Source organism: Stegostoma tigrinum, chromosome 21 (assembly GCF_030684315.1).
Source record: "Stegostoma tigrinum isolate sSteTig4 chromosome 21, sSteTig4.hap1, whole genome shotgun sequence".
Classification (NCBI taxonomy): Eukaryota; Metazoa; Chordata; class Chondrichthyes; order Orectolobiformes; family Stegostomatidae; genus Stegostoma; species Stegostoma tigrinum.
The window spans coordinates 44,171,351-44,195,768 of NC_081374.1; the positions used below are offsets into that span (position 1 = coordinate 44,171,351).

General features: G+C 42.3%; 1 protein-coding gene across 2 annotated transcripts in view; it reads left to right on the forward strand.

The window, feature by feature from the left end:
• Positions 1 to 24,418, forward strand: part of LOC125462991 (bile acid receptor-like) — a 302,499-nt gene that overhangs the window by 250,088 nt on the left and 27,993 nt on the right. The window contains exons 4-8 of one of the 2 annotated variants that reach the window (XM_048553571.2): positions 4,463 to 4,825; positions 8,210 to 8,350; positions 15,476 to 15,514; positions 16,456 to 16,595; positions 24,145 to 24,249. In XM_048553571.2, coding sequence (XP_048409528.1) covers positions 4,463 to 4,825; positions 8,210 to 8,350; positions 15,476 to 15,514; positions 16,456 to 16,595; positions 24,145 to 24,249 — 788 coding nt within the window. The remainder of the gene's footprint in view (positions 1 to 4,462; positions 4,826 to 8,209; positions 8,351 to 15,475; positions 15,515 to 16,455; positions 16,596 to 24,144; positions 24,250 to 24,418) is intronic. The other variant, XM_048553572.2, reaches the window with a different exon arrangement.

Consider the following 24,418-nt stretch of genomic DNA (forward strand, 5'->3'; position numbering starts at 1 on the left):
TTACAAAATAAACTTCCAGATATTTGTTGAATATGCAGAGTTTCACATACTCAGCCATAGGTCAGAAAAGCCAGTAATGTTTCTAACATCAAAGCTTCCAATGAATTTAAGCAGCTACTTTAAGTAATGCCAGATAGCATCTGGCTGATGATCAATAGAAAAACAGACAGGAAGGGTCTAGATCATTATGTCATCTGGTCTCATTTTGTGGCTGCACTAAATTTGAACCACGTAGACCCTGATAAAAGATCCCAAGGCATTAAAAATTGAAGTGGAGGTCTCTCAGAAGAGGTGATGGATCCCTGATTGTGGTCCTTTTAGAAAATGAGATGAAGAGAAATTAACCTGATGATCTTGCTGGCTTTTGAATGTTGTCCAACAAAACTATGCACCCCACAGCTGGATCAACAAACATTACATCATTTATTCCAGTTAACTAACTTCATGGCTGCTTGAGAAGAGTTTGAGCATTACTGCAGGTGTGTCACAATTGGTGGATATCTCTTCTAATAATTGTTGTTTTATGTAGGAATTACATATATCATTTCTGTGCATTTTCACAATTGGCAACAAAAAGTAATCTTCATGCAAGGAAGAGCAACAATGAGAAATCTCACTAATGTACCATGTAATTTTTTTAAAATTTCTTCATGGAATATAGTGCTGCTGGTATGACCAACATTTATTGCTCATATCTAGTGGAAAGCTGGTGGTAATATGGGGAGGCAATGGCCTAGTGGTATTATCACTGGACTGTTAATCCAGAGACCCAGAGAGTGTTCTGGAGACCCAGATTTGAATCCCACCATGGCAAATGGTGGAATTTGAATTCAACAAAAATGTCTGGAATTAGGAGTCTAATGAGGAACATGAATTGATCAACAGAAAATCCCATCTTGTTCATTAATGTCCTTTAGGGCAGAAAAATGCCATTTTTATGTGGTCTGGCCTAGATGTGACTCCGGACCCACAGCAATGTGGTTGACTCTGAACTGCCCTCTGGGGAGTTAAGGATGGGCAATAAATGCTGCCCAGCCAGCGACATCTTCATCTTGTTAGTGACTAAAAAAAAGCCATTTTTTAATACTGCTTTGATCCATTTGGGTATGTAGTGCGTTTAGGCAGGGAGTTTCAGAAATGTGGCCAAGCAGTGATATAGTTCCAGGACAGGATAATGTGTGGCTTGAAAGGGAAATTACAAGTAGTGGTTTCAATGTGCCTGCCAGCCTCATCTTTCCATATGGTAGAAGTTGTGGGTTTTGAGTGTGGTGTCAAAGGAGCCTGATAGTTTGCCGCATGCATCTTGTAGATGTTTCACGCTGCGGTAACTTTGCACGAGTGGTGATGTTAATGAGTGTGACAGTTGGGGTCACAAATAGCTAAGCTATTGAGGGTGAGGTGATGGCCTATTGGTATTATTGCTGGACTATTAATCGAGAGACTCAGTTAATGTTCTGAGGTCCCTGGCTTGAATCCCACAATGGCAGATGTTAGAATTTGAAATCAATAATTAATCTAAATTTAAATGTAAATTGTTGACAATGAAACAGTTGTTGATTGTCATTAAAAACTTGCCTGAATCATTAATGTCCTGTAGGGAAGGAAATCGGTTTTTACCTGGTCTGACCCACATGTGACTCCAGACTTAACAGTAATTTAGTTGCCTCTTCACTGCACCATGGCCTAGCCAGAGATGCCCAGATCATTGATACAGCAGCTGAAGGTGATTAGGTCCAGGACACTCCTCGTGGTGTGGGGAACGCCTACAGCAGGGAGACTGAGATAACTGACTGCCAACAACTAACATTAACCCTCATCCTGACCTTAACCCTATCACAATCATTTTGCTTTATATTTTGTAACCAGAGGAAGGTTTTCACTGATTCCTATTGGCTCAAATTTTACTGGTGCTTCTTGAAGCCACAGTGTCAAAGACTGACCTCATGTTAAGGCTGTCATTCTCAGCTCACCTTTAGAATTGGACTCCTTTGTCAAAAATTGGACCAAGGCCTTGGTTGAACCCAAACTGAGCATCAGTGAGCAGGTTACTGTTGAGGACATGCTGTTTGATACTGCTGAGAAGGACACCTTCCTTCATTTAGCTAATGATCAACAGTACACTGACTGGGTAGTAATAGAACTAGATCAGATTTGTCCAGCATTTTATCACGAGGTTGACATCTTAGTTTTAGGTATCAGAGATAGTGGGAACTGCTTATTTTTAGGTATGCCTGGTACTGTTCCAGATACTCCTTGGTGAACAATGGTTGGTTGCCTGGCTTAATGATAAAGGTAAAGTGAATGATATGCTGAGCCATGAGTTTCCAGGCTGTGACTGAATAGAATTCTGTTGCTGCTGACAGCTCACTGCGTCTCATGGGTGTCCAGTTTTCAGCTGCTAGATTTGTTTAGAATCTACCCACTCAAACTACAGTGGTAGTGCTGCACAACATAGCTGATGATGTCCTCAGTGTGAAGGATGGTCCAGTGGTTACTCTTACCAATACTGTAATGGACAAATACATCTGTGACTGGCAGTTTGGCAAGGATGACTCAAGTAGGTTTCTCCTTTTTTTCCATCCTCATACCACTTGCCTCAAGCCTGTAACAAGTATGTTCTTTAGGACCTGACCTCCTCTGTCAGTGCTGATGCGACCTTAGTGATGGACATTTAAGTTCTCCACCCAGATAACATTCTAGGTCTTTGCTTTACTTAGTGCTTCTTCCAAGTTATGTTAAACATGGAGGTATGTTGATTGTTCAGCTAAAGGAATGCAGTAAGTGGTAAGCAGCAGATTTCCTTGTTCATAGAATCATTGAGTGATAGTCATACAGCATGGAAACAGACCGTTCAGTCCAATTCTTCCATGCTGTCAAAGTTTCCCAAACTAAGCTAGTCCCACTTGCTTACATTTGGCCCATATCCCTCTTAAACCTTTCCTATTCATGTATCCAAATGTCTTTTAATTGTTGTAACAGTACCTGCATCTATCACTTCGTCTGGTAGTTCATCATATTTGACCGAATGTAGTAAGATGTCATGGGGCCCAGAGTCAATGTTGGAGATCCTCAGGACTATTCCCTCCCAGCTATAAATCACTGACATTCTACCTGACATTGGTGAAACAGGGTTTTCCCAGGGAGATGATGGTAGTATCTGTGCATTGGCTATATGTATGATTCTGTGAGTATGACTCTTTCAGGCTGTTGCTCATCATCTATATGTCAGTTTTTCTTATTTTGGTATAAGTCTTCTGGTGTTAGTGAGAAGGACTTTGCAGGATGTGCCTCTGTCTGTTCCAGTGCCTTTTTCAACAAAGGTTGTTGTTGTATGATCTATTTGATTTTATTCTTATTCCACATTTCATTGGCGATTTGGTACAACCGAGTGGCTTGCTAGGCAGTTTCAGAGGGTAGCTAGAGTCTGGAGAAGATGATAGTGAAGTGGTAATATCATTAGTTTGGCAATCCAAAAACCCAACTCAGCTGCTGGGTGGCATGGTAGTCAATGGGATTTAAATTTAATTAAATTAATTTAGCCTACCTTAGTAATAGTAACAATGAAACTATCTTCACTTGTTGCACAAACCCAACTCATTTACTTACTGGTATCATTTACGTGCAACACCAGAGGCTGGAAGAAAGCAACCCATAGCTTGTCAAGATATGTAAACACTTAATCTTCCAACAATCATTAGCTGATTGGTTAATAATAACATTTCTATCAGTGTTAGAATGCCTGGGATGAGGAAGTCCTGGCCACCAAGAACTGCTGGCCATTGCAGCTTTGGTCACAAACTCAGCAGCACCACAGTGGAGACTGCGGCTGCTGATAGTATAATGCTCCTAGGATAGAGAATTGTCCATGGGAAGGTAAGTCATTTTGAGGAGGGAGATTCCTCCAGAGTGGAAGTCTGTGGAGGGGAGATCACAGGATTCAGAAACAAGGGGAAAGGAATGGTTTTAAGCAGCCTTCAATCTGATTAGTGCAGTTTCAGAGATGATGTCAAACTCTCAACTGTTCTTCCCCCACTCCACATCGACAGTTTGTCTGCCTTGATTAAACAATCAGGTGGAATGATCCATATTGTCTTGACTGGAACTAAAATAGTTGCCAGCTCTCATTTTCCCAGTGTATTGGTTCAGGCCTGTTGATGACTAGTCCAGTACCATTATGACCATGCTGCCTTAGGGGTTAAAATTCTATCCTGCTGTTGGTGATTATGCTGTTTATGCGCCCACACTAATTATGCATCATTATAATGGTAACCTGTTATTTTATTATTTATTAAGCTACCTGTTGTCTCTAAAAGTCAATAATATCAAAATTTTGCATTCCTGCAACACTGAATTAACAATCAATTCCTTTAAGTTTGAGATGATGAATAACTTCATTGGAAAATAATAGATTCATGTTAAGATTTATTACCAAAAAATAATTTCTAGTCTGTTTTAAATGCAGAAGTTTTGACAGATCAGATCAGCTATCCACTTCAAGATCCAGATCTACAGATGACACCGTACAGCCAGTATCCCAACATGCAATTCTCTCCGATGGCAGCACCCCAGCCGCAGACACACTATTCTGCCCACAATTACTACCCACAGTATTCAGCTGAAGGGCTTTATTCACCTAACACATATGAACTAAATAAGTCACAGTATCTGGAACCCAATGATGTTGATACAGGAATACCTTTGATGAAGAGACCTAGACTCAACCATTCATCTTTGCGAATAAAGGGTGAGGAGGAGCTGTGTGTGGTGTGTGGGGACAAAGCCTCTGGGTATCACTATAACGCACTAACCTGTGAAGGATGCAAAGGTAAGGATACCATTTACATGTGACAATGTTTTATTTTCATTTATTATTCATGAGATATGTCTGGATTCACCATTGTAATAGGATCTTCACTCATGCGTGCCCAATTGCATAAACTTTGAAGATTTTCAGATACAATGTAAAACTATACAATGTCACAAATAATTAGAACTATGTTTCACAATTTAAATTTATTATCAAATACCTATTAATATTTTGTAACTCCAGCAACTATTAGAAGAAACGGTTACCAAATCATGTGCAAATTTGATAATCTTATAAACTGGATGTAGAGATCATGGTTTACTCATTCATTTCTGCTGCATGTTGTTGAATATGATTGCCTTATGCAGCCTGCACTACCCACTTTGCTGACTGGCCACACACAGCAGAGGCTCCCTTACGAATTGTAGCCTCCACAATCAAAAGTTCAGACAGCTAGTATGAGCACCTGTGTTCTGAGGGTGGGTGAGATTATCATTGATAGGTATAGAACATTGATGGTGTGGACTAATCTGTCTGGAATCCTTCCATTGATCTTCCTCTTCCATCTTTAGAAGATTAAAAGGATATTGGCTCCTTTCAGAACTTCAAGGTACTCAAAATGCATTGCATAAAGTACTTTTGAAATGTATTGTTACTAATGTCTTGTATGAAACCCAGAAGCCAATTTGTGCACACCAAGTTGCTACAAGTTTATCAATCTGCTTCTATGATGATGGTTGAGTGATACACATTGGTTAGAGTGCTGACAATATTTCAATGTTTCTTCTTCAAAATGACATACATCCAACTGAAATGGCACACTTGGTTCAATGATTCAATTGAAAGAAGGTGCGGCATTCCCTCCATATTGTGCTGTACTATCAACTTTGATTTTTTGAGCTTTGGAAGTAGGACTTGAACTTACCACCTCATGTTTCAGAGGCGAGAGGGCAGCTCAGTAAGCCAGAGTGGCACCGAAGTATAGTGGAAGCATGATTTATTGGGAAATTATTGCTGACAATAACTGGTGGCTGTAAGGTAAATGAAACATTAAAACAGTTGCCACAAAGAGTAATGAGAATCCATGTAACTACTGAAGGAATAAAGAATCAAAGAAAAATGTACATAAACAGCCTGGCTCAATTGACTGCCCTTAGTAGGTTTATTAAACAACTTTTGTACTACAGTGGTTGCCTAACATGGTGGCTCAGTGGTTAGCACTACTGCATCATAGTACCAGGGACCCAGTTTGACTCCAGCCTTGGGTGACTGTGTCTGTATGGATTTTGCACATTCTCCCTGTGGCTGTGTTGGTTTCATCCCACAGTCCAATGATGGACAGGTCATTGGATGGATTGGCTGTGCGAAATTGCCCATAGTGTCTAGGGATGTATAGGTTAGGTGGGTTAGCTACGGGGAATGCAGGGTTACAGGGATAACGTAGACAGGTGGGTCTGGGCGGCATGCTCTTCAGAGGATCAATGTGGACTTGATGGGCCAAATGGCCTGCTTCCATACTGTAGGCATTCTATTCTATGCTATCAACCATTCTTGGGGCACTATTATTAAGGATAGAATCTTACACATGTACGTATTAAAAATTAGCCAACAAAACAAAATTATACCACCCACTTAATTTTGATATTACAATGACATTCCTGCTCCCAATTGTCTGCCATTTACAAACTGCTACTAAATGTTTCACGCTGTGATTTTTAATTACGATGTAAATAATTTCTATAGTTATGACTTTTGATCTTACAAACATCTTTTACACTGTTTTACCCCACCTCTTCCTCCGTTACATTGATGACTGTATTGGCGCTGCCTCTTGCTCCCAAGAGGAGCTCGAACAGTTCATCCACTTTACCAACACCTTCCACCCCAACCTCAAGTTCACCTGGGCCCTCACCTTCCTGGACCTCTCTACCTCCGTCTCAGGCAACCAGCTAGAAACTGATGTCCACTTTAAGCCCACCGACACCCACAGCTGCCTAGAATACACATCATCCCACCCACCCCCTGCAAAAATTCCATCCTCTATTCCCAATTCCTTCGCCTCCGCCGCATCTGCTCCCCAGATGAGTCATTCTACTCCTGCACATCCCAGATGTCCGCGTTCTTCAAGGACTGCAACTTCCCCCCTGCAGTGGTCAGGAACGCCCTTGACTGTGTCTCCCGCATTTTCCGCAACACATCCCTTACACCCCGCCCCCACAATAACGCCCGAAGAGAATCCCCCATCATTCTCACATACCATCCAACCAACCTCCAGATACAACGCATCATCCTCCGACACTTCCGCCATCTACAATCCGACCCCACCACCCAGGACATTTTTCCATCCCCACCCTTGTCTGCCTTCTGGAGAGACCACTCTCCCCATGAGTCTCTTCTCCGCTCCACACTTCCCTCTAACCCCACCACACCCGGCACCTTCCCCTGCAACTGCAGGAAGTGCTACACTTGCCCCCACACCTCGTCCCTCACCCCTATCCCAAGCCCCAAGATGACTTTCCATATTAAGCAGATGTTCACCTGCACATCTGCCAATGTAGTATACTGTATCCACTGTACCCAGTGTGGCTTCCTCTACATGGGGGAAACCAAGCGGAGGCTTGGGGACCACTTTGCAGAACACCTCCACTCGGTTCGCAATAAACAACCGCACCTCCCAGTCTCAAACTATTTTAACTCCCCCTCCCATTCTTCAGACGACATATCCATCATGGGCCTCCTGCAGTGCCACAATGATGCCACCCGAAGGTTGCAGGAACAGCAACTCATATTCCGCTTCGGAACCCTGCAGCCTAATGGTATCAATGTGGACATCACAAGCTTCAAAATCTCCCCCTCCCCCACTGCATCCCTAAACCAGCCCAGCTCATCCCCTCCCCCCACTGCACCACACAACCAGCCCAGCTCATCCCCACCTCCCTAACCTGTTCTTCCTCTCACCTATCCCCTCCTCCCACCTCAAGCCGCACCTCCATTTCCCACCTACCAACCTCATCCCGCCTTCTTGACCTGTCCATCCTCCTTGGACTAACCTATCCCCTCCCTACCTCCCCACCTATACTCTCTTCTCGACCTATCTTCTCTATCCATCTTCGGTCCGCCTCTCCCTCTCTCCCTATTTATTTCAGAACCCTCTCCCCATCCCCCTCTCTGATGAAGGGTCTAGGCCCAAAACATCAGCTTTTGTGCTCCTGAGATGCTGCTTGGCCTGCTGTGCTCATCCAGCTTCACACTTTGTTATTTTACTCTGTTCCTAGGTTCTCATCAAGTATACAGAAAGGAGCAATGAATGCTACAAATCAATTAAAAAAGAGGATTAGAAAGATTAGTCTACTTAAATGAGTAATTAACCATTTATGTGAGATTGTCTCATTTTCCAACTAGGATTCTTCCGCAGGAGCATCACCAAGAATGCTGTGTATAAATGTAAGACTGGTGGGAATTGTGAAATGGATATGTACATGAGGAGGAAATGTCAGGAATGTCGACTGAAGAAGTGCAAGGCAGTGGGAATGCTGGCAGAATGTAAGTAATTAAGACTCATGCAAAAAGTCATAAAATATTCCAGTTAATTTTCCTGATACTCCACTGACACCAACTTGAATTTGGAAGGTTCAGAGATTCTTTGATCAAAGCACCCTAGGTTACAGAATGCTCCAAAGATCCCCGCTTCCTCTTTCACCTGCCCTGTTTCCTTTATTCTTCCAATATGCCATCACCCCACCATGTCCACTCACCCACTATTCACAGTGTACAGTACTCGAGGCCTTTAATAACACTAGTAAGTCCTTGAAATTCTTCTAAAGCTATTAGGATAAGAAAATAGCCATTGAGAAAACAACTTCAAAAACATACCCTCAACAACTTCTCTTTCAATTCTTCCCACTTCCTACAGACAAAGGGGGTGGCCATGGATACCCGCATGGGCCCAAGCTATGCCTGCCTCTTTGTAGGTTATGTGGAACAGTCTCTCTTCTGCACCTACACCGGCCCTAAACCCTACCTCTTCCTCCGTTACATTGATGACTGTATCGGCGCTGCCTCATACTCCCAAGAGGAGCTTGAACAGTTCATCCACTTCACCAATACCTTCCACCCCAACCTTAAGTTCACCTGGGCCATCTCCAGCACATCCCTCACCTTCCTGGACCTCTCAGTCTCCATCTCAGGTAACCAGCTTGTAACTGATGTCCATTTCAAGCCCACCGACTCCCACAGCTACCTAGAATACATCTCCTCCCACCCACATTCCTGCAAAAATTCCATCCCCTATTTCCAATTCCTTCACCTCTGCTGCATCTGTCCCAGGATGAGGCATTCGACTCCCGTACATCCCAGATGTCCTCGTTTTTCAAGGGTTGCAACTTCCTCCCCGCGGTGGTCAAGAACGCCCTTGACCGTATCTCCCGCTCTTCCCACAACACATCCCTCACACCCCGTCCCCGCAACAACCGCCCTAAGAGAATGCCCCTCGTCCTCACATACCACCCCACCAACCTCCAGATCCAACGCATCATCCTCCGACACTTCCGCCATCTAAAATCTGACCCCACCACCAAAGACATTTTTCCATCCCCACCCCTGTCTGCTTTCCGGAGAGACCACTCTCTCCATGACTCCCTCGTTTGCTCCACACTCCCCTCCAACCCCACCACACCCGGCACCTTCCCCTGCAACCACAGGAAGTGCTACACTTGCCCCCACACCTCCTCCCAGGCCCCAAGAAGACTTTCCACATCAAGCAGATGTTCACCCGCACATCCGCCAATTTGATATACTGCATTTGCTGTACCTGTTGTGGCTTCCTCTACATTGGGGAAACCAAGCGGAGGCTTGGGGACCGCTTTGCAGAACACCTATGCTCGGATCGCAATGAACAACTGCACCTCCCAGTCGCGAACCATTTTAACTCCCCCTCCCATTCCTTAGACAACATGTCCATCCTGGGCCTCCTGCAGTACCATAATGATGCCACCCATAGGTTGCAGGAACTCATATTCCGCTTGGGAACCCTGCAGCCCAATGATATCAATGTGGATTTCATCAGCTTCAAAATCTCCCCTCCCCCTACTGCTTCCCAAAACCAGCCCAGCTCGTCCCCGCTTCCCTAACCTGTTCTTCCTCTTATCTATCCCCTCCTCCCACCTCAAGCCACACCTCCACTCCCTACCTACTAACCTCATCCCGCCCCCTTGACCTGTCCATCCTCCCTGGACTGACCTATCCCCTCCCTACCTCCCCACCTATACTCTCCTCTCCACCTATCTTCTCCTCTATCCATCTTCGGTCCACTTCCCCCTCTCTCCCTATTTATTTCAGAATCCTCTCCCCATCCCCCTTTTCTGATGAAGGGTCTAGGCCCGAAACGTTTTGTGCTCCTAAGATGCTGCTTGGCCTGCTGTGTTCATCCAACTCCACACTTTGTTATTTCAAAAACATGGCTATCTGATTTAAGATGCTATAAGTCCAATGTGAAAACAAACTCCTTGTCCAATTGCCATCTGTATAAACAACACTTCCCTGGCTGAATCCATAATAAGTTTTGGAGCCCAGGCAAACATTCATAATTAGAATAATACAAAATATGTTTGAATACGTCTCAAGAAGTACCATCCGTGTTAATGTTAACTCTGTTTCTCTCCATAGATTCTGTCAGACCTCCAGAGTTTCTTCAGCACTTTCTGTGTTTGATTCATAATCAGATTCTATTGCACAACTGTGTCAACAAAACCTTTAGAGCTGAAAGCATTAAAGAATTTGCAAAATTCATCCATTTGTTCTAGCTTTGGAGCAGGGAAGTAGTAGGTGTAGAATTTTTTTTAATGGCTGTGGAGTCTGGAACAAATGGACCTTGTTTGAAAACAAGAGGAAAACTTTTTAGAACTGAGATGAAGATAAACTTTTCACTCAGTAGATGAAGCATAGAGATTCTTTGTTCAGAGAGCTGTGGATGTTCACTCAGTAATTAAGTTCAGGACAGTTTTCTGTTCCTAATGACATCAAGGGTTGTTGGGAGTGCATGGTTATATGGCATTGAGCTAAATCTTTGGCTGTGATTGAGAATGATGTAGTAGGGTTAAGGTGCCGAATCCTGTTCTTGTGTTCCCATGAAAAAGATATCTGAAAAAAATGACTAAGATATCAATGAATAGGTTTAATCGCAGGAAATAATGTTGTTGCTACAATTATACAGGGCCTTGGTGAGATTACAGCTAGAGTATTGTGGGCAGTTTTGGTTTCTTTATCTGAAGAAGAATGGTCTGACTGTGGAGGGAGTGCAACAAAGGTTTACCTGACTGATTCCTGGGATGGCAGTGCTGATATATGAAGAGGAACTGAATTGGATATGGAGGTGCCAGTGTTGAATGGGATGGACAAGGTAAAAAAAAAGTCACACAACACCGGGTTATAGTCCAACAGGTTTACTTGAAAAGCATCCTCCAAGGTGGACTTCGGGTTATACAACAATGCAGAGTTGCCAAGTGGAGGCTGATAGCCAAGTTCGGTCCCCATGAGGACTGCCCCAACCGGGATCTTGGGTTCATGTCATATAAATTTGTAGACAGTCAATTTGAAATTTTATAAATTCCTATTTGGAAATAAAACAAATCTAACTCCAAGTTGATACACAGCCAGATTCTAAATTGGCCTCACACCTAAAATGCATTGTCTGACCTGGGATGTTACTTCTGTTGTACTGAGGGGATAGCAAGAACTGCAGATGCTGAAATCAGAGTCATACAGAATGTAGTTGGAGGAACAAAGCAAGTCAGGTGGCAACAGGGGAGCAGGAATGTCGACATTTTGGGTCAGGACCCTTCATCAGGACCAAAGGGTCCCAACCCGTCGACCTTCCTGCTCCTCTAATGCTGCCTAACCTGCTCTGCTCATCCAGCTCACATTGGTATACTGAGGCAACTGATAAGTCTTTAGTTACTTCAGGACAGTGACTTGAAAGAAATTTGTGAATTTGTATATTAATCCTTTGTAACTGATTAAAGATGTAACAGCCATCTTAGGTTTCTCCAGCACCACATCAGTTCTATGACCCTTTGATCTTTTACTTATAAATTCTGTGTCTGATGCTACCTCTCTCACTGACACCTGAAAAAGGAGTGGGACTCCGAAATCTTGTATGTTCAAATAAATCTGTTGGACTATAACCCATATTCACTGGAGTTTAGAATAATTTGGGTGGGGGGGGGGGGGGGGCGTGGTGCGGTGGTCTGATAGAAACCTAGGACATTCTAACAATATTTGACAGGATAAATGCAGAAAGGGTGTTTCTAATGACTGGGGAGTCCAGAGGCACAGATGATAGTCTAAGGATAAGGGATAGTCATTTAGCCGAGATGAGGAGAAATGTCTTCACCGAGAGGGTGGTGAGCTTGTGGAATTCTGTAGCACAGGAAGCAGATGAGGCCAAAACATCGAATGCTTTCAAGAAACAGCTACAGCTCTTAGGACGCAAAGGGTATGGAGAGAAAGGAGGAACAGGCTACTAATTTGGATGATCAGTCATAATCATATTGAATGGCAGAGCTGGAAATGTGGCCTATGCTTGCTCCTTTTTTCTATGTTTCTATGTGTTTTTTTTCCAGTTTCACAATGCAAATTCACAATGGCTGGGCCTCCAAAGCCTTCTAAGGTTGAGAAGATTAAGAAATGTTTCCTCATCTCAGTCCTAAATGGCCTATTCCATATCTTGAGACTGTGTGCCCTGGTTCTAGACTCCCCACACAGAAAAAACATCCTTCCTGCTTCTAGTCTGTCTAGCCCCATTAGAACTTTGTACATTTCAATCAGATTCTCTCTCAAACTTTTAAACTGTATTTATTAGAGGCCCAATCAGACCAACCTCTCCTCATAGGATAGTCCTGCCATCCCCAGTATCAGCCTAGTGAACGTCCACCACACTTCCTCTATGATAGTGTATCCTTTCTTTGTTAGATGAAAACTGTATGATGTTGAACATTCCTTCACCAAGATAACCCTATTCTAAACTCAATCTTCTTGCCATGAAGGCCAACATGCTATTTTTCTTCCTAACTGCTTGCTGCATCTACTTTCATTGAGTAGTGTACAAAGACACCTGGATTTCTTCATACACCCACACTTCCCAATATATCACCATTTAAGTAATACTCTTGCTTTTTGTTTCTTTTGCTAAGATATATAACTTCACATTTAGCTTCATTATAGTGCATCTACTAGGTGCTTGTCCACATACTCATCATGTCTAAATCACCTTGAAGCCTACTTGCATCCTCCTCATAATCCTACATAGTTTACTGTCATCAACAAACTTGAAAATGTTGCACTTGATTCCTTCATTACAGTCATTTACTTATATCATGAATAATTGAGGCCAAAGCATTGATCCCTAAGGTAGCCTACTAGCCATTGTTTGCCTCTTGGATCAAATACTATCCCTAATTTCCATTGTAAACTATGATTGAGCCACCTATTACATTTTATTTATTCCAGATAGGAATGAATAATTAGGAAAAAAACAGAAATTGCTGGAAAAGCTCAGCAGGTCTGACAGCATCTGTGAAGAAAAAAAAATCAGAGCTAACGTTTCGGGTCCAGTGACCCTTCCTCCTGTTCTGAGGAGGAATTCTAACTGAATTCACCAGATACACCCTCTGATGTCCATGTCAAAATTTCCAGCATCCAGTTTTCTCAGTAGTAGGATAGGAAGCTCCATATTAATGAGGTGAGATGTGTAGTTAATGAAGTAATTAATAGGTGATAATCCCTCCTTTGCAGGCAATTTTTCATTGCCTTGTGAGAATTTCACCTCAATTCCCAGAACCTAGTTAAGAGATGCAGCAAAAAAACTCAAAAGAACTGCAGATGTAGGAAGTAGGGTCTGAAGGAGGGTCACTGGACCTGAATCATTAACTCTGATTTCTCTCCACAGCTGCTGCCAGAACTGCTGAGTATTTTTTCCCAGTAATTTCAGTTTCGGTTTGTAAAAGATGCAGCCAGTTGTTCCCAACATCACCTTAGGCCTCACGAGACTTCTCACATGATTCTGCCACATTTCCATGACACAGTCCACATCAGTCAGGACCCTATTTGATTCTGCCCTTTTGATCTGATTCTAAATCCATACAACTGAATGAATGAGTTAAAATGTCGTACCATATAAATTCAGCTGCTACTTCCCTTCTCTTTCAGCAAAACAAGGAATGTTATAACCATCTCTATATTCCCAGAGCATCCTATAACATCACTGTATTCCCACAGCATCCTATAAATATCTCTGTCCTCCCACAGCATCCTATAACCAGCTCTGTAATCCCATGGCATCCTATAACCAGCTCTGAAATCCCACGGCATTCTATAACCAACTCTGTGCTCCCACAGCATCCTATAACCAACTCTGTCCTCCCATGGCATCCTATAACCAGCTCTGTACTCATAGAGCATCCTATAACCATCGTTAGACTCCCAGAGAATTCTATAAACATCTCTGAACTCCCACAACATCCGATAACCAGCTCTGTTACTCCCAGACCGTCCCAAAACCACCTCTGTACTCTCAGAATATCCTGTGAATAGTTCTGTATTCCCAGAGCATCTACAGCTAATTCCATACACCCAGAGTATACTACAGCCAGCCCTTCATTCCTGGAACATCCTACAGCTAGCTCAGTACTCCCACACCACTTATTTCTTCCCCATTTCGTTCAAGCTCACAATTGGTCAAACTTGTCTTGACTCCTTTTATCTTATTCTCCGTAAACTAATATCCACCCAGCTTCCATTTTGGATCCATGTTAACTGATTCTCTAAATGATACTTGGTCTTAGGTACTGTGCCTGTACTTATAAATTGGAGGGGATTCAGAGCACATTTACCAGGATGTCACTAGGAAAGGGGGAATTTGAGTTATAAGCAAAGGCTGGACAGCCTGGGACGTTTTTCACTGGAGTATAGGAAGTTGAGGGGTGACCTTATATAGGTTCATAAAATCATGAGGGGCATAGACAAGGTGAATAGCAAAGGTCTTTTTCCTAGAGTGGGGGAGTTCAAAACTAGGCACATATTTTTAAGGTGACAAGAGGAAAATTTTAAAAGGGACCTGAAAGGTAACTTTTCCACGCAGAGGGTGATTTATATACAGGATGCACTGTCAGAAAAAAATGTATATGCAGGTATAGTCATAACATTTAAAATACATTTGGATAGTTACAAGAATAGGAAAGATTTAGATGGACATGCGCCAAATGCAAGCAAGTGGGACTGGCTCAGTTTGGGAAACTTCGTCGACATGGACAAGTTAGACAAAAAGATCTGTTTCCATGTTGTATGACTTCACGACTGTATCAGTACACTCCTGCTCACAAGGTTCATCCTTAACTTCCCTGCAGTATTGATCTGATTGTCCACACTCTTCTCCTTCAACATGGTTCGTCTATTATTTAGCATGTTGGATGGCCTTCTGTTATTTCAAATCACCTCTGCACCATTGTTTTGGGAGACTCCTAAAGATTCATCCTTAAACAAGGCCTTGTATTGCTGCATGGTTAGGTGAAAAATACCCCACAGCACTATTTTGGAGAAAAGCATGAAGAATTAATTTTAGTCATTTTTAAAGTTTATTTCTTGCTTTCTTGCTCTATTTTTATGTTTACACAGGTGTCTTGGATGAGCCACAATTTACTTCAGTGAATAAAGGTAAAGGCAAGGTCAAAAATAATGGCAAGGGAAATGCTTTAGTATTTGGCTTCACTACAAATTTTATTCTTATGCCACTGTCTCCATCCACAACATGCTCAATGTCTCAGGTTCATGCAGAATTATCCCAACCTCAGGATCCCATTTGTCCACGTGCTGAGTTTCCAATCCCATGTTCTTTTCAGGAGAAAGATCGCCTGTTTTCACCTCAGTATCATAGTATGTTTGAGAAAATTCTACTGATTTTAACCTCAACATTCAAAAAGACGTCACTGGGGAGGAGTTAAGCTTTAAGTTGAAAGGAAGAGTGTAAAAGCTTCAAACTAGGGTATGGAAAAAGTAGAAAGATCTGAAAGAAAGTCAGACAAATGATCCAGATTGGAGGGTGAGAGGAGAAATAGAATTGTTGGGAAATGGGTAATGAAAAGAAGGAAAAAGCATAACCAATTCAGGAAGGAAAAGGATAGTGCAAACAGCGAGAAAGTAAAGATGCAACACAAAAAAAAAGCAGTAAAAGAGGAAGAAGGAAATAGTGAGGAAAAGGTAAAGGGAGGAAGAAGGAAAGAACTGGAGGATAAAGACCTAAAAAGAGGAGAAAGAATTATTGGGAAGGAAATAGAGGCAATCATTTTTTGTGATACATGCTGGATAGAATGCAAGGGAGTACCACAATTTCCACATAATTCTCTGTATTATTGTCTATTCAGCAGCTAAGGAGAGGCCATGGTATTACTTTTTCAACAACCTAGATACACACTGCTGAGTAAGAGAGGGAAGAAGCCAGGTTTCTAGGTGTCTAGTGTTTACTCATTCCCAGTGCTGTATAATGGAGAAGAGCTAGCTCACCATAATAAAATGCAAAGTAAACATTAGTTATCCCTAATGATGAAATTTGAATTTGTTATTGTAAGTCTTTTAACATATCTATTATAATTTTACAGGTTTGCTGACAGAAATCCAGTGTAAATCTAAACGTTTGCGGAAAAACACAAAGCAAGTCATGGACCTATTGTGTAACATAAAGATGGAAGAAGAAGGAGTTGACAGTAAACAGGTTTCATCCACAACCAAGGCTGGGAAGGTAAAACAAATTGGCTTTAGTGTGAGAAAAATTCCTGAGAGAAGATTATTTTTAACAACATTTTTTTATTTTGAAAGGATAATGATTTCATAGCATTTTCTTTTGTAGAGAGAGAGGAGTCAAAGGAACTGTGTATTATTTCCGTGTTACTCAAATTTTTATACATTTAAAGAATAGAACATAGAACATAGAACATAGAACAGTACAGCACAGAACAGGCCCTTCAGCCCACAATGTTGTGCCGACCATTGATCCTCATGTATGCACCCTCAAATTTCTGTGACCATATGCATGTCCAGCAGTCTCTTAAATGTCCCCAATGACTTTGCTTCCACAACTGCTGCTGGCAACGCATTCCATGCTCTCACAACTCTGTGTAAAGAACCCACCTCTGACATCCCCTCTATACTTTCCTCCAACCAGCTTAAAACTATGACCCCTCGTGCTAGCCATTTCTGCCCTGGGAAATAGTCTCTGGCTATCAACTCTATCTATGCCTCTCATTATCTTGTATACCTCAATTAGGTCCCCTCTCCTCCTCCTTTCCTCCAATGAAAAGAGACCGAGCTCAGTCAACCTCTCTTCATAAGATAAGCCCTCCAGTCCAGGCAGCATCCTGGTAAACCTCCTCTGAACCCTCTCCAAAGCATCCACATCTTTCCTATAATACGGCGACCAGAACTGGACGCAGTATTCCAAGTGCGGTCTAACCAAAGCTTTATAGAGCTGCAACAAGATCTCACGACTCTTAAACTCAATCCCCCTGTTAATGAAAGCCAAAACACCATATGCTTTCTTAACAACCCTGTCCACTTGGGTGGCCATTTTAAGGGATCTATGTATCTGCACACCAAGATCCCTCTGTTCCTCCACACTGACAAGAATCCTATCCTTAATCCTGTACTCAGCTTTCAAATTCGACCTTCCAAAATGCATCACCTCGCATTTATCCAGGTTGAACTCCATCTGCCACCTCTCAGCCCATCTCTGCATCCTGTCAATGTCCCGCTGCAGCCTACAACAGCCCTCTATACTGTCAACGACACCTCCGACCTTTGTGTCGTCTGCAAACTTGCTGACCCATCCTTCAATCCCCTCATCCAAGTCATTAATAAAAATTACAAACAGTAGAGGCCCAAGGACAGAGCCCTGTGGAACCCCACTCACCACTGACTTCCAGGCAGAATATTTTCCTTCTACTACCACTCGCTGTCTTCTGTTGGCCAGCCAATTCTGTATCCAAGCAGCTAAGTTCCCCTGTATCCCATTCCTCCTGACCTTCTGAATGAGCCTACCATGGGGAACCTTATCAAATGCCTTACTGAAGTCCATATACACCACATCCATAGCTCAATCCTCATCAATTTTTCTAGTCACATCCTCAAAAAACTCGATAAGGTTTGTGAGGCATGACCTACCCCTCACAAAGCCGTGTTGACTGCATTTAGTCAAGCCATGCTCCTCCAGATGGTCATAAATCCTATCCCTCAGAATCCTTTCTAACACCTTGCAGATGACAGACGTGAGACTTACTGGTCTGTAATTGCCGGGGATTTCCCTATTTCCTTTCTTGAAGAGAGGAATTACATTTGCCTCTCTCCAGTCCTCAGGTATGACTCCAGTAGAGAGCGAGGATGCAAAGATCTTCACAAGTGGCGAAGCAATTTCATTTCTCGCTTCCCAAAGCAGCCGAGGACAAATCTGGTCCGGGCCTGGCGACTTGTCAATCTTAATGTTTGACAAAATTTTCAGCACATCAGCTTCCTCTATCTCTATCCATTCCAGCAAGCACACCTGCTCTTCAAAGGTTTCATTCACTACAAAGTTCGTTTCTTTCGTAAACACAGAAGCAAAAAACTCATTTAGGGCTTCCCCTACCTCCTCAGGCTCCACACACAAGTTCCCTATGCTATCCCTGATCGGCCCTACTCTTTCTTTGACCATTCTCTTATTCCTCACATAAGTGTAAAATGCCTTGGTGTTTTCCCTGATTCCTTCTGCCAAGCCTTTCTCGTGCCCCCTCCTGGCTCTCCTCAGACCTTTTTTGAGCTCCTTCCTTGCCTGCGAGTAATCCTGTCTAGCTGAACTTGACCCTAGCTTCCTCCACCTTATGTAAGCTACCTTCTTCCTTTTCACAAGAGGCTCCACCGCTCTCGTCATCCAAGGTTCCTTTATCTTACCCCTTCTTGCCTGTCTTAGAGGGACATATTTACTCATCACTCGCAACAATGTTCCTTAAACAGTCTCCACATGTCTGTAGTGCACTTACCATGGAACAATTGCTCCCAGTCCATGCTTCCTAACTCATGTCTAATCACGTCATAGTTTCCTCTTCCCCAATTAAATATCCTCCCATTTTGCCTAATCCTCTCCTTCTCCATAGCTATGTAGAATGTGAGGCAGTTATGGTCACTATCACCAAAATGCTCTCCCACCACAAGATCTGATACCTGCCCCGGCTCGTTTCCGAGCACCAAGTCTAGAATGGCCTCTCCCCTCGTCGGCTTGTCAACGTACTGCGTTAGGAAACCCTCCTGAACACACCTTACAAATACAGCTCCATTCAAATCTTCTGCTCGAAGCAGGTTCCAATCAATATTAGGAAAGTTAAAGTCACCCATTACAACAACGCTACTGCGACCACACTTTTCCAAAATCTGTCGACCTATGCTTTCTTCAATCTCCCTGCTGCTATTGGGGGGCCTGTAGTAAGCCCCTAACGAGGTGACTACTCCCTTGCTGTTCCTAATTTCCACCCATACTGACTCAGTAGGCAGATCTTCCTCGACAATGGAAGCTTCTGTAGCTGTGATGCCCTCTCTGATTAGTAGTGCTACACCCCCTCATCTTTTTCCCCCCTCCCTATTCTTTTTAAATGTTCTAAACCCTGGAACATCCAGCAACCATTCCTGCCCATGAGAAACCCATGTCTCTGTTATGGCCACAGCATGATAGCACCAGGTACTGATCCATGCTCTAAGTTCATCACTTTTATTTCTGATACTCCTTGCATTAAAGCAAACACACTTTAACTGATCCCTTGGTTCCTTCCCACTAGCTGGTCTACACAATGCACAACTCTATTGTACAGAACTGAAATGTGAACTCTAATGTCATTTAAAATTTTATGGTTGTAATTTAATTGTTTGACTCAGCCTTCGTACTTAGATTTCATTTCATTGCAGTGAAGTGCTTAGGATCATATTTCTGTGGCAACTAGCATTGTAAATGCGTGGTGTTACTGCTCACGTGTTGCTGTTGTTATTTCCAAGAAGAGATGTTGCTAATAGCTTTAGCCAATGTAGTAGCAGTCTGACTACCCTATGGATTTTCTGAAGTTCTGGCTTGTTCATCCAATGCTGTCTGTGCTGTATCCTTTATTGAACTGGCTACAAGATGGATCTTCCAGTCCCTCATAAAGCAGGCCACATATCTACAGCAAACCAAGAGGCACATTGGTACAGTATTCCATTTCTTTCCCATATTTCTGGGAAGCTCATTGATAGCTTCTCTCTGTGAGATCTAGCAAGTTATCTTGCATATTTATCTGTTGCTTGCCTCATTAATAATGCACCATATCCCACAGCACTGCACCCATGCTATCTTGCACTCAGCAGAGATGAAATGCTTGCTGGTACCAGGGCCTCTGGTCTTCATGTAGCAGTCACCATATTTAAATCCCAGCAGCACACAATATCAAAACTGATCTGAAGGAGCACTTGGGTCAGAGTGGCCCAGAAGAATACTCCAAGAGCAAAAACCCACAAACCACTATCTTCTCTTTCCTACCTCACACTCGGCCATTTCATCCATATCTGACCAATGCTCATGGTCTATTACTCCCAATTGTAAGCAGGCAGCAACTTCTGTCAATGGCTCTCATCTATTCATCTCCCAAACTGCTAGCCTTCCCTGCTATCTGCATTTCCTATTCAATCACTTGGGACACCTTAACTTTCCTGATTGATGAAGGACTAGTCCTTGATAAACCACAGACCCCCTTCACTGTTCATTGCTGCCAAACATGGCAAGCTGCCTTGCTACTTGAATGTGCTAAATGGCAAGGCAAGGCAGGGATGCTGTGAGCATCCAAGTAAGTGATCACTAAGAATAAAGCTAAGAACTGTGAGATCCATTCAGTTCCAATGTAGTATTAAGTGCTGAATTGTGTTAAAAGGGAGTCCAAAACATGCTGTGATGACATGGTGAGGTTGTGCTTTACCAATGCGAACCTATATGGAAAGAGGGTGGAGGTGGTCACTGCCACATAGTATGCCCTGAGGTATTGGAGATTGCTGGATAAAATGGAAAGCTGGATAAGAAACTGGTGAGTTGTAGCAGACTGCCGGGTAACTGCTCAGACTTCCACATCAGGAATTGTCACCGTCTAATTTCTCCTCACTGCCTTAAAAAAAAGCAAACTGCATATAGGTGAAGCAAGATAAGGAAATAACGAGATGTTAGTATATGCAAGTCAATTCCTCACTACACACTTGCAAGATTTTCATCTTGCCTGCAAAATTGGACCTTTCTTCTCAAATTTTGAGTTTCTCACTTTCCCAATCTTGCCATATTCGCCCCATTGACGTGCCAATACCCACATTGTTCAGGGTCTGGGAAGATTGTACACATGGCCTTTAAATTGTGCTGGCTTTTTAACTGGACATATGTTCATTGTCATTGACTGTTGTTCTGGGTGATGTTCCATACCCAGAGAGTATTGTTCACATATCATTCACTGTTACTGGAGCACCTGAATTTATTCAATTTCCATTATTGGACTGCTGTGGATTGCTGGATCTGATGCTAATCTGTGGTCTGCACAGCTGTTGAGATCGTCTCTCCTTGGTCAGCTGCCTCCAGTTAAGGAACAGCTTCTTCAGTTTCGCATGTACGCCTGTCATTGTTATGGCATATCTGGTTGTTCACTTCCACTGTATGTGAGCAAGCAGATAATTATTCATCAAAAGTTGCCTCTTAGGTTGACTCTTTTAGAGAGTGTTGAAAGTTTATATCTTAGTTAGCTCTTCAATGCTCAACTCTGAAAATGGTTCGGCTGCCTTGTCAAATTAAAACGTCTTTCTTCTTGATTTTCTCATACAAACCTGTTTGGATTTGATAGCATTTTTGTTATGTGAAGAGAAATTCAGGAGCACTATGACATTAATCTTTGTACTAAACTACTTCCTGTGCCTTCAGTTGGTGTGTTTCTCAATTTAAGGATTGCCTTGTTTGCACCTGTGCAGGATTTGCTCAATTTCTGAAAGATTGTTTTGATGACTTCCAGTGCTGCTTCAGTCTTTCTATCTGACTGGGGTTGTTGTGGAAATGATGCATGGTGTTGAATTTCCCAACCCCTTATGAAGAAGCTTCAGAGCTAAGGGTAATTATCACTCATCACTATGTTGCGAATTCTGTAGCGGCTAAAGAATGAAGTCAGCTAGTCCATCTCCAAGTGGTGAAAATGGTAATCTGCAATTCCTGCAAAAGTAAAAAGGTCAATTCTCCATTTTATCCATGGTCTGTCAAGGGTGCCATGAATTATCAGCGACTCTCTAGCTTGGTTAGCTTGGTACTTATTACAAACACTGCTCTGGCTGTAAGTTTCAATGAGATTCCCTTTCATCCTTCTGAACTCCAAGTACTGATCTAAAGTCCAAAACCACTCCTCATATGGCAAGCCCTTCATCCCTGGTTCATTCTTGTGAACCTCCTCTGGACTCACTCCAACTCCAACATATCTTCCTTTGATTCAGGACCCTAAACTGCTCACAATATTCCAAATGTGGCCTGACCAGAACTGTATACAGCCTTGGCAATTCATCCCAGCTCTTGTAGTCTCAAAATGAATGCTAACATTGCATTTGCTTTCGTAGCGGCTAATTTCCTAAGTGAAATTCTTGCCAATGTCTGTCAATTTCTGAAGAAGGGTCTAGGCCTGAAACGTCAGCTTTCCTGCTCCTCTGATGCTGCTTGGCCTGCTGTGTTCATCCAGCTCTACACCTTGTTATCTCAATGTCTGTCAGTAGCTTTTTGATCCTTACCATGAGCTCCAATCTGACAACATATTATGATTACAATCCAGTACCATATTGTTTGTACTGTGTCTATTATTGAACTTGTTGTTGATGGACTTCCTCATCAGTGCCACATGGTAAGGTTGTCTCACAATGGTAAATCAGGAGGCATATTGCATTTATGACATTTCATTTGTATCTCAGAAAATTACACCCTTTTTTGCTGGGTCCATCTCTGACTCAGATTGTTGCCTATATTAATTGCTTGGCTATGGAGCAGAAAGCAGGTCTGTGTGACCCTGTGCAAATTTCTTGGATGACTTTTCGTTTCAGAATATCAATTGTTCTCCCAGAGGTCATTCTAGTGGAAATATGAATTGGTACATTGTGCATTGGCGAAGAATTATGATGGTTTGCACAAAATAAGCTGTTGTTCATCACTGTGATAGTGTTTAAATCTAGCCAGCTAATCAGAATTCTAACTCTCTGAATTAATCAACTAAACCATCATGCATTACAGCATGCCATATACCATTAACCAGCAAACCATATTAAAATACACAGCAAATCTAATTCCATGACTCTCCACAACGTACCTAGTTAGTCAAGGACTGATAATATGACAATGAGACCCAGGAGCAAAAATAGGCTATTCAGCCTAATGAGTCTGCTCCACCATTCAATAAGATCATGGCTGATCTGATAACCTTCAAATCCACTTTCCTGTCTTATTCCATTCCTGTCTTATTTCATTCCCTTAATGTTTAGAAATTTGTACATCTCAGTCATACTTAACAAACCAGTCTTGACAGTTTCTGTGGTAAAAAATTCCACAGATTCACTGGAGAGAAACATTTCCTCCTCATCTCTGCCTTAAATAGATAACCCCCTACTCTCCCACAAGCTGAAACAACCTTTCTGTATCTAATTTAAGCCCCTAAGAGTCTTATATGTTTCAATAACATGGCTTCTCATTTTTCTCAGTTCTAATGATAATTGTCCCAAGCTACTCAACCTTGCCTTGTAAGAAAATCCCTTCATACCTAGGATCAACTTAGTGAACTTTTCTGATGCCATTATTCTTTCCTTAGATGCAGGACCAAAATCTGTTCATAATATTGCAGGTATGGTCTGATTAGTGCCTTGACCAGTTTTAGCAAGACTTCCCTGTTTTCATACCTCCCTTTACTTAAAGGCAAACATTCCATTTGCCTTCCTTATTTACTTCTGATTTTGGACGCTAGGTTTTTGTGATTCATGCACAAGGACTCTTAAATACCTCTATGCTGCAGTTTTTCTGCTGTATTTTCCATTTGCAAAATATTCAGCTCCTCTATTCATCTTATCAATATGCAAAACCTCCCAATCCCCAATACTACATTCTATCTGACAAGTTTTTGTCCACTCATTTAACTTATTTGCATTCCGCTGTAGACTTTTTACGTCATCCTATTGGCCTTCCCACCTATCATTCACAAACTTGGCAGCAGCACATTCACTTCCATTTAAATATTTTCCATTCTTTTCTACAGATACAGGAGAGAGTTGAGTTCACACCTGAACAACAACAACTTCTTGACTATATTGTGGAAGCTCATCACAAGTATCGAATACCCCAAGAAGCAGCAAGAAAGTTTGTATGTATTGGAAATACACAAACAGCAAATATATGTTCCAATTAAAATATTAAAGCTGGATTTTAATTTGTCTCAACAAAACAAAAAAGTAATCTAGTTTACATTTATCTGGTCTTTTACCTTTAGTCCAAAAATAGTACATTATCACATGCTTTGTTGTGTTAGGACT